The 11,222-nt window shown below is 41.9% G+C and overlaps 1 protein-coding gene across 2 annotated transcripts; it reads left to right on the top strand.

Moving 5' to 3' along the window:
* Positions 1-49: 49 nt before the first annotated feature.
* On the top strand, positions 50-10,826 carry LOC119295197 (DNA-(apurinic or apyrimidinic site) endonuclease-like). 2 transcript variants are annotated; one of them, XM_037573552.1, is made up of 9 exons: positions 50-394; positions 1,792-1,884; positions 2,331-2,475; positions 6,898-7,078; positions 7,542-7,620; positions 8,515-8,576; positions 9,317-9,403; positions 9,792-9,895; positions 10,514-10,826. In XM_037573552.1, exons 1-9 carry the CDS (start codon positions 140-142, stop codon positions 10,597-10,599), a joined length of 1,092 nt encoding a protein of 363 aa, XP_037429449.1. In that variant the 5' UTR covers positions 50-139; the 3' UTR covers positions 10,600-10,826. The 2 variants fall into 2 exon arrangements, with proteins under 2 accessions (XP_037429449.1, XP_037429448.1); XM_037573551.1 differs by having other exon boundaries at positions 6,880-7,078.
* The last annotated feature ends 396 nt before the right edge of the window (positions 10,827-11,222 follow it).

Here is an 11,222-nt window from a genome sequence, read left to right as displayed (position 1 = left end):
GCCTTATAAGATACTAGTGTATATCGGACGGCGCCCTTTATCGGCAAAAAATAAAAAACAATTGCCCCGTCGTTGCTTCACTTTCCGGTGTTCCCTCCTCTGCTGGCGGCTGCCGAGAGCGCAGCCGCACCGGCCGGCCATGAAGCGCTTCTTCCAGCCCGTACTCAAGGACGGCTCCCCCGCCAAGAAGAGGCCCGCCGGAGTTGCGACCTCTGACTGCGCTGATGGCCCCGCCCCCACCGCGGCCGACGCCGGCGGGGATGGCCCTCCCGGCGAGGAGCCACGCAGGTTCGTTACCTGGAACGCCAACAGCCTTCTGCTCCGGATGAAGAGCGACTGGTCCGCGTTCTGTCAGTTCGTCGCCCGCGTCGACCCCGACGTCATCTGCGTCCAGGTGAGCCAAGGCAAAGAGGGATTCATTCGACGCCCTTTCTCTATGTCTGGATTTGCTTGCTACCCTAAGGGTTTGATCTTAGCCTGCAATGCTATGTGCCGCTCGGAGGGATGTTTAGGCGAGTGCGCTGCAATGTGGCACGCAAGAGCTGCCGTTGCTTGCAGGCATTTCATCTAGCACATTGGGGCGTGCACATATTTGTTGCCCTTTTGTGCAAGATTAATCCAGTTCTGGTAATCTAGGGTTTGACCCATCTGAAGCCGGCGTGCTGCATCCCTCGCTAGATTGATCGTGCCAGTTGTCTTAGCTGAGTAGCTAGTGATTGATTATGCAGACCAAGGATTCCTGCTGTGCATTTTTCTGGTTGTTAGGCATGCTGCGCTATATTTGCTCATGATACAGCAAGGCTGTGTACCATTGAGAGTAGAGAACATGCAGTGTTAATGGTTTTAAAGGCTAGGGTGGTGTTTGCAGAGGTTGTGTTGAGCATTTTGTGAAACAGACTGAATGCTATGAAAATATTCTTAAATCACTGAACTGATATCTACTTGCCTGTTTCTTGTTATCAACTTATCTTGGATTAATGTTGGCAATATTGCGGAAAGAAAATGTGAAAACCTTGTTTTGGTTTATCTGTTACTTATGTCAGTCCTAGTGTTCCAATCCCAGTTATTTGGTAGCTCAATTAGCCACTGTCTGCTGCTACAACAAGTACTCGTACCTATACCATGTGCTGATTTGCAGCAATAGTACAATTACAACAAAATATAGGCCATACAGTACTTCTCAAGCTGAATCATTATTTGAGAAAACTTATGTTTTCTACATTATTCTGCTGTCTGGATATGATGGATCGATTAACCCTAGCCTCTTTCTGAAATTGTAGCTCATAGTTGAAATCCCAATCCGCCTTGGGTTCTTGTTTTATTGCAGTATAGAGTAGAACAGGGTTTATACTTTATACCAAACCTCACTTTTGGGTTGTAAAACTGACAGGCCAAGGTCTTTATTTCTGTTCAATTCCAATACCTTTAGTTTATTACTCCCTCCGTCCGAAAATACTCGTCATTAAAATGGATAAAAAGAGATGTATCTAGAACTAAAATACATCTAGATACATCCCCTTTTATCCATTTTGATGACAAGTATTTTCGGACGGAGGGAGTATGAGTTATGACAACTTAGCAGCCTAATAATATTATTGTTTGTCCTTTTTGGTGTTTAGTTGCCCTAGCCACAAATTGTTGGTTTGTTCTGTACTCTTAACCAGTAATCGCAACTGTTATGCTGTTCTCCGGTTAGGTTGTCTACTTTATTTTTTAGCTCAACAATCTAAGCATATTATGTATATATATCAGTGAGTAGGATCTTCTCTGAACTTCTTTGCCACTTGCCAGGAAGTGCGGATGCCAGCAGCTGGTTCCAAAGGGGCACCTAAAAATCCTAGTGAGCTAAAAGACGACACAACCTCATCACGCGAAGAAAAACAGGTAATACTAAGGGAGCAGCCCTGTACCCTGTAGTTATGAAAAGTGGATCCCGTATGTCAGATCCATTGGTTCTGGCTGAAATTAAATTTCTGCATTATGGATAAGATGTGTAGTTCCTTGAAAAGGCTTTGTAAAAGCTCTGTTTTTGCAATACATGTGTAGTCTATTGGAAATGCTTCTTAAAAGGGTGATTTCTGATAGTTTTGCAAGAGTATATCTGTTTTTGAGAAATTTACTCTAGATTATGTAAAATTGGACTTGATTTATATCAGTTGCATTCTGAAGTGTTGCTGTGTTGTGGTGACTCTGTATTTAGCAGGAAACAGTTATGAATAAGTTTCAACTTAGTTTCCATCTATTTTCTCTTTTCAGCATAGGTTGTTGCAGCAGCTGCATTAGTTGTGCTTAACTAAAAAATTCTACAATTACTTCTTGATGTCATGCAGACAGTGCTGCGTGCTTTGTCGAGTTCACCTTTCAAAGACTACCGTGTCTGGTGGTCCCTTTCAGATTCCAAATACGCAGGCACAGCTGTGTTTATGAAGAAGAAGTTTGAACCAAAGAAAGTGTCATTCAACTTGGATAGAACATGTAAGTTTGGTTTGGAGAGGTTGAGTAGTTGCCTCCCCTGTTACACTGTATTTTAAAATGTCCCATGCTCTACTCTAGTGGGACTTTCTGTTCGGCATGTTACAATTTTGTGATTATGTCATAGGATTTAATTTGCTAAGGGTGGTAAGTGTTAGGAAGTATGCAACTTGTATTTCCATATATATACATGTACATGTGCAGTACAATACGCAGAAAACCCCTTATGTACATGTTCTTATTGCTAACCCCCCCTCAAACTTAATGTGGATCAACAACACTTCGTTTGGGCCTCCGTAAAGAAACCCGCCAACTGTAACTTGGAAGGCACATCTGAAGAGCAATAAGCTAATCCTACACACCAACAAAAGCATCAACACCAATTTCACAGGTCGCGCGCAAGAGGAGCAACTCAAGGTGTATTCATGGAAGCATGGTAATGGTGTTGCACATTCGAGGGAGCAACTAGATCATCCACTGATGAAACAATAGGGTAGTACTGATGTAACTTCCATCTCCTCTGATAGGGATTAGGCTGAAAGGTACTAGAAGGGTCGATTGATGGGCAAATTGCTTTTGAGGAGAACTACTCGAACAACAACAGGGATACCAAAGAAACTATATGGGTTCAATGTCAATGATATTGGGAGCTATGTTTCCTATGAAGCACTATCTCCAACCTATAAAGCATTTTTTGCTTCTCTTTAGTCTATGTCAATTCCGACTGACTGGTAGAAGACAAAGGAGGACTCAAAATGGTGTATGGCCATGGTGGAGGAGTTGGAGGCTTTGTGTAAGAACAAGACATGGGTACTAACACCTCTTCCAACAAGAAAAAAAGTAGTCAACTGCAAGTGGGTATACACTGTGAAGCAGAATGCAGAAGGAAAGATTAGATTGTACAAAACGAGGCTTTTGGCAAGGGGGTACAGCCTGACCTGTGACATTGACTATGACGAGACCTTTGCTCCAGTAGCGAAGATGAACACTGATGTGAAGAATGTCTTTACATCAACTTGATGTGAAGAATGCTTTCTTGCATGGGGACTTAAAGGAGGAGGTCTACATGGAGATCCCACCTGGGTTCTCGACTTTTGAGACGGCTGACAAGGTATGCAGGCTAAAGAAAACTCTTCGCGACCGAAGTAGTCTCCAAGAGCTTGGTTTGACAAGTTTAGACGGGCGGTATGTGACATGGGGTATGGACAATGCAATGGTGACCATACATTGTTTCATAGACACTCTAAAGGGAAACATAACCATCCTCGAAGTTTATGTAGATGATATCATTGTCACCGGTGATGGTGACTAGAGATAGCAAGGTTAAAGAGGTGTCTAAGGTGCCTTTGTAGTTAAAGATCATGGTCGACTCAAGTACTTGGTATAGAAGTGGCCAGGTCTGGAAAAGGAATATCTCATTCTCAAAGAAAGTATACCTTGGACACCTTGTTGTAGATGTTAGAATAATCCGTGACGCATAGTCGATCATCCAAGCTATGTTTTTAAGGCGACGCCTTACCGCCTTAGGGAGGGGGGGCGCTTTGGCGCCTAGGCGACGCCTAGGCGGGCGCTTTGGACGCCTAGGCGCCCAAAGCGGTCGATTTTCCAAAGCGGAGGGGGAGCGCTTCGACGCCTAGGCGTCGCCTTAGGGACGCTTTAAAAACATAGCATCCAAGCGCCAAGCAGTCGCACAAGGCACGACATCGAGATCTGTTCACGAGGTTCACCAAGCTCGGCTACATCCCTGGGTCCTCCCCATGACACCCTCACAATACCGCAGGCCGGCCACCTGGATGCCAGCACGAGCCGCATATTCCCCCTGCGTGTTTGTGCTATTATGTTGGCATAGGTTACATCGTGAGTCTACCCCCGCATTATATAAGAGGCCTAGTATACACATGTCCTATCAGGGCACGACTCCTACTTTATTTAGACACAATCCAACTCAAAGCCCAACGGTAACTTACCTTGTATACTATATTCGACACAGTTACAACAAGCTCCACCTTGGCAAATATTTTCCACCACCTTGGATTCGTCCATGCGTCAAACTTTCATCTACATTGGACTTGAGTTTATCCCATGAGTACCGCCGCTACTCCCGGACTCCACGTGACTCCACCTCCAACTGTCCTCCCTTCTTTTCTTGATCACAGTCAACACTCGAGCAAAATAAAGTTCATCTTTACTATAGTTTGCACTCCCAACTTCCGGGTATTCATTCAACGCCATCACACACCGATCACTGATCTACATGAAAGTGAACACCTCACTTATCAGGTGTCACACATAAGTTACCTAAACTCAACATCCTCGCTCTTTCTTGATTGCATGTCTGAAACTTGAAGGAATTTCACCATCGCTTGTAGTCATCCTGAGTCAAATTCGCAGTTGTCTCACCACATGTGCAAATTTTCATCCATCACATGATATTTCCATCTTAGATGGCTTGACATCCTGCAACCCGTTCAAGTATCTCTGTTGTGCCAAATAATCTTTCACCCGTGTCTGCCATAAACCGAACCTAGTATTCGTGGACACCATGATTTTTATATGTACGGTTGACCCATGAAAAATAACACTTGCACAAAATCAAATGCTACGTTGCTTTTGTCCAATGCCTTACGTCTCCCATGAACTCTCCCTTGCGATTTTGGTATTCGCCAGATTGTTTTGCTTGTTGCCTGCCATTGCAAGGACTCGGTCCTCTTTTTTTGTCCCAACCAAATCTCAGTTCTACTCCTGATTCATGCAGTGCCGGCCTCACCTGTGCTTTGGCCCTCATGGACCAGCTCGCACCTGTGTCTGGCCTGGCTCAGCCTGCCCCTTGGCTTCGATTTGATCTTCGAAAAGAACCATAATTTGGTCTGGATCATGTCGTCTTTGTACGCAGTTGCCTACTGCAGGTGCATGCGTCGCTGCCGTTGCAATCGATCAATCCACCTGTTGCTCCCGTTGCCGACACGTTTGTGAGTTCCCGTCGATCCAATGCTTCTCATCAACTTCGATCTTTCCAAGCATTGCTCTTGATAGTTCAACATTACACAGATCAAACCGACCTCTTCCATGATTTCCTTCGTTTCTTCCTCTAGATCAACAATCCACGGCCTCAAAATAACGAAGCTCTGATACCACTTGAAAGAATAATCCGAGACGCATAGTTTTATCATTTGAGGACCAAGCAATCACACGAAGCATGACACCGAGATTTGTTAACGGGGTTCACTGAACTCGGCTACATCCCCGGGGCCTGACTATGGGTGCTCCTCCCCATGACACCGTCACAATACCGCACCCCGGTCACCTGGACGCCAGCACACACTACCGCTCCCCCTGCATGTCTGTGCTATTATGTTGGCATATGTTACATCGTGTGTCTATCCCTGCATTATATAAGAGGTCTAGGATACAGATGTCCTATTAGGACACGACTCCTACTTTATCTAGACACGGTCCAACTCGAATTCCAACTTTAACCTACCTTGTACAATATATTTGACACAATTCCAACAGTAGATGGTACATAGAATCTTGAGATACTTGAAAGGTACTCCTGGGAAAGGAGTGTTGTTCAAGAGTCATGGACACCTTCTTGTAGATGGTTACCGTGATGCTGATTGGGCTAGCTGCCTGGATGACAGGAGATCAACTTCAGGCCATTGTGTTTTTGTAGGAGGAAATCTAGTTCTTTAGAAGAAACAACTTGTTACTGCGGAGGCTGAATACAGAGCCATGTCTCAAGGACCGAGTGAGTTGTTATGGATGAGGAACCTATTAGAAGGGCTTAAGATATTGAAGACCAGTTGCATGAATGAACCTATTAGAAGGTGTGACAAGAAGTCCGCAATCAATGCAGCAAACCCCCCAGTTCAACATGATAGAACCAAACATTTGGAGCTAGACAAATTATTTATCAAAGAAAAGCTAGATGCTGGGATTATCAAGATAGAGCATATGAGTTCATGGCAACAAATTACAGATTGCTTGCAAGGACTGGGAACCAGAGAATGCAACCTACCGTGTGACAAGATGGGAATGATAGATATCTATCACCCCTCTTGAGGGGGTGTATTGTATGTGTGGCCCATCTATACTGGCCCATGAGGTCCAGGCCCATACCGGTCAAGTGGCCTAGATATGGAGCGCTCGTACTGTCTGGCTGTGTGCGCCGCCAGAGCCATCGAAGGTTCGTCTCCACACCCACAGATTGGCTAGGTTCAAAGGGGATCTTATCCTCCTAATCACTTAGAGGGGCCTCCTGGTGCAGGAGATGTGGGGCTGCGGTGCTGTTGGTCTGCCCTGACATGATAAACAAAGTGGTCATTTTGAATTTTTGCGTGCTTTCTGGAATTAAATTTTGCAGAAACTATTATTCTTTCTGAAAGTATAGTATTTCACCTGTTTCAGCTTCTAAGCATGATGCAGATGGCCGTGTCATCATTGTGGAATTTGAATCATTCTTGTTACTAAACACATATGCTCCAAACAACGGGTGGAAGGAGGAGGAAAATTCATTTCAAAGAAGAAGAAAGTGGGATAAAAGAATGTTGGAGTTTGTTCAACAAGTAGACAAGCCCTTAATCTGGTGCGGAGATCTGAACGTTAGGTAATTAAGAACCTATTGCTGATTCTTTTATGTTGTTATTATATATGCCTTCCTCTTGCATGAAGTTACTATTTAATATTTATTGATAAGTCGATTTTAGTTTTCTGGAAACCACATAGATTAATAAAACATTGTAGTTGTGGATTTGCATTTTATGTGGCCAATCCAAACTTCATAATTAGGGCCCATCCATGTGATCTACTGGCAAACACAAGGCTGTGGTCTATGGGGTCTTGGATTAGTTCTTCCTGCATATTATCAGTGATCCCTGATAATTACAAGATGCACTTCAAGTAAATCTGTTTTGAGCAGAAAATCCGTAAGTTAAGGGAGAGAAATTTTATTACTTTATGTGGCCATCCTTGAGGAATTCATGTTCTCTATACAAGATATAGATGGAATGAGCCTCTTGTAATTTTTTCACAAACCAACCCCCTGTAACCTTGTTTTTTAAATCTTTCAGTCATGACGAAATCGATGTCAGCCATCCTAATTTTTTTAGCGATGCTAAGCTCAATGGATATATCCCTCCAAATAAAGAGGTATTATTTACTTTAAAGATGCAATTCTGTGTTATTCTTGTAAATCCAGTTCATGTTCCCCAAAACTCAAGTGTTGGAAACAACATTTATCATGCCATAATCCCTTGTTCATCCTTCGACTCTCACCTGTATGCTGCTGCTGCTTATCAAGCAAATCCAAATGGGTCAGCTATTCCTAGGTGTGCATTTTTATAGGATGATTTGGCCCATATGGCCCATCTAGTCTAATGTCTATCTTGTGAGGATAGCCAAATTCTCTCCTCTCTACCTTACACTTATTGTAAATTTAGCGAATGCTTATTTTATCCTTTTTAAATACTGTGTTTCCTCTTTTGGATTTGAAAATCACACCTTGAAATTGGCCTATTAAAGTTATTTTTATCAAATTAAAGTGTATATTCTAGCAATGGCAGCAAATAGGCTTTCTTCAAGATTAGCTGCTTCAGTTACACATGTGTGGCAAGCTTGTGAAACCTTTCATTCTTATGCAAATAGGCTAACATTCATTGGGTGTTGGCCATAGTTATAAATTTGTTATTTATGATGTGTGTGCTCTTTTATTCATTATTTAATATATACTTTTTATGACTGTAAGATTGTCTTTAGTGAAAATAAACAATAAGAGTTGTGTTTTTTCAAACACTCCATACTGAGACCTATCTGTTTCTCACAAAGGCATAGTCTGGCAACTTAAGGGGCTAATGCAGCAGAAAAAGGCAATAGCAAACAGAGCGTTACACCCTTAACAGATGTTCAATGTCTGGCCTATCAGCTGACAGCCTATCTTAAATGCATCTTTCAGTTTCACACTTCTACTGGACGACTAGTACCCTGTTACTTATGTATCTGTTTGGCTATGCGTTAATGCAAATGAATGTCTTATCTATTCTACAGGACTCTGGACAGCCAGGATTCACCCTTGCAGAGAGACAGCGTTTTGGCAGTATATTGTCGCAGTAGGTGTAAACTAATACTCCCTCCATCCCATATATAAGAGTGTTTTTGACACTAGTGTAGTGTCAAAAATGCTCTTATATTATGGGACAGAGGGAATATATTTCAGCATTTTTCCTTCTCTTTTGATAGAGCACTCCCCCATTTCTCAAATGGAGGCCATCCTTGAACAAATGCATGCAACCTTTTAATTTAGTTTGCATGCTTAATCTACCTTAACCATCACCGTTTTCTCTCAACTGATGCCCCACATTGATATATAGCTGGTGCGTATTAACATCTCTATTTAGACCCCAAGCAACAAAAATGTGCCCATGATGAGCATCTCAAATGTGAATCTTGTGGAATTGTGATCATGGAAACATAAAAAGATATTGTTTCAATGCTGAGTAAAGTAAATGTTCAACATGACTGGGGGCAGTGACAAGTTCTCATGTCATCACATAGATATTGCTGGTACAACCCCTAAGTTTGTTTGTAAGTACTTTACTGGTCATTGTAAATTCAAAATGGACCAAGGTTTTTGCACAAACAAAAAGGATGAAGTTCAAACTAGCTGGAACAAGTACTGTCATCTTTGTCTGGACTTTCTATAGGACAGGCCTGAAAAACATAACTATAAACCAATGAATGGTGAATAGGTTATTTTGGTGGAAATCTAGAAGGCTAAAGTTGGTTGCATAGAAGCATTAATCTTTGTAGTCTTGAATACCACCTTATGGACTAACATTTGGATATATAGGGGAAAGCTGGTAGATGCTTACAGATACCTGCACAAAGAAAAAGACATGGAGTGTGGCTTCTCTTGGTCTGGGAATCCAATTGGGAAGTAAGAAATATTTCCATGATTGTATTACTTCTAGATTATTAATTATAGTGTTCAGTTGCTTATCAAAATTTGTCCCTGCACTATTGAAGCATATCTGCTGTTCCTTTTTATGTCTGGGATGGGTTATTTGATCCCTATTGTATGGATATATGGTTACTTTCTAAGCATGTGGTCCTCTAATGTTTACCGTTAACAAATTGTCCCCCATCTCAGCAATCTGATTTTATTTCAGGCACTTATAAAAGAAATTAGCAGCATGAATTTGATTATTAATGTTCTGCTGATAAGCAATGTTCTTTCGTAATTACTACATATGACAGCTAATGCTGGAGTGTATGTATTTCATCTTTTTCTATATGGACTGATGTATTGCTTAATATTTCTCCAGGTACCGAGGGAAGAGAATGCGGATTGATTATTTTGTTGTTTCAGAAGGGTTGAAGGACAGAATTGTTTCATGTGAAATGCATGGTCATGGAATTGAACTGGAAGGTTTGTATTGCACAACTTTCTTTGCTTGATGATAAATTATATAACTGCGATATGTTACCTTTGGTCTTTCTGAAATTCTAATTTTATTTGCCTATCATCAGCTGCAAATAACTAAGGGGGTTGGACCATGTGTTGGCTGTATATATTCAATGTTAAATAAAGAAAATTAGAGTTGTGTATGTAATTTGCTTGTGAGATAACATGGAGGGATAAAAAACGGCTACAAATAGATTTGGAACTGCCCTAAGCTGCTACCGGTACAATTGCATATTGATTTATTGTCTGTTCATCGTATGTGCATCTGAAAAAAAAAAGATGATGCATTTCATGCTGGAGTTCTGACAAATATGTACCCAACTGCATACTTATCTCTCGACATAATCATATCAAGTTCCCAACTGTGTTCATGTAATCCATAATCATTCTAAAAGATGTAACAGGTTCAGTTATTTGTTAATGTTTGCTTGGCACCTAAGACCATAGAGTTTATTGTGGCATTAGTATGTCTAACTGTTTCTCATGTCAAAAATAGAAAGAAAAAAAGTCAATACTGACATGGATCTCATGCGAGGTGTCTGTGTTTGCCTTGATTCAATTTGTGGACTTTTATGATGGCAGGATTTTATGGAAGTGATCATTGTCCTGTTTCACTTGAGCTCTCCAAAGAAGCAGCGGAAGCACCAGAATCGAAGAGCTCCGGCTAACTACTATGTTTTTGTCTGAACCGGACATCGTGGATTATTAGATTAGGTCAGGCGCTTGGCCTATCATGAGCTATTTAAACATTTTCTATGACCTGTAGGCCAATACTGCGTTGCACCCTCTAGTCTGGATCTGGATTGGAATTAGAGTTCAACACTTACTGTGATCAGCTATTGGTGTCCAAGTTCAGATTTCTAAGAGTTGTTCCATTTATGACTGGCTTTTACAATTTCGGAAGAAACCAGATGCGAGCTCTAGGGCAACATTATGGTCCCTCTATTTCTTAACAGTATATAGATCATGTTTTGCAATGCAGGCAGCCAATTTCTTAAGCAAGATCTACATTCGTTGCATGAAAATAACATGACGATTATGACCCAAATACAATAGGACAGAGGTTGCCCAAGGAAATAGTGTCGACGGTTAATACAACACTGAGCTTACAATCTACATGTAGTCGTGGAAGAATGTACAAGGATGGGTGGTGTTTGAAGGGTCCTCGTCATCAATGAGGTGATACGATGGTTTTACTTAGGTTCAGGCCCTAGGCCCTCGGATGGTTAATAGCCCTGCGTCAGATTTTCCACAAGATCAAAAGAAGCAGGATGGGCGACTCCGCTGGCGC

This window comes from Triticum dicoccoides, chromosome 4B (assembly GCF_002162155.2).
Source record: "Triticum dicoccoides isolate Atlit2015 ecotype Zavitan chromosome 4B, WEW_v2.0, whole genome shotgun sequence".
Classification (NCBI taxonomy): Eukaryota; Viridiplantae; Streptophyta; class Magnoliopsida; order Poales; family Poaceae; genus Triticum; species Triticum dicoccoides.
The sequence above is the reverse complement of the archived record's forward strand: the minus strand, read 5'-3'. Positions and strand labels throughout refer to the sequence as shown.

Coding starts and splice junctions, on each gene's coding strand:
- LOC119295197 (XM_037573551.1), top strand. CDS start 140: ATGAAGCGCTTCTTCCAGCCCGTACTCAAGGACGGCTCCCCCGCCAAG. Junction 2,476..6,879: donor ATTCAACTTGGATAGAACAT/GTAAGTTTGGTT, acceptor CACCTGTTTCAG/CTTCTAAGCATGATGCAGAT. Junction 9,404..9,791: donor TCTGGGAATCCAATTGGGAA/GTAAGAAATATT, acceptor ATATTTCTCCAG/GTACCGAGGGAAGAGAATGC.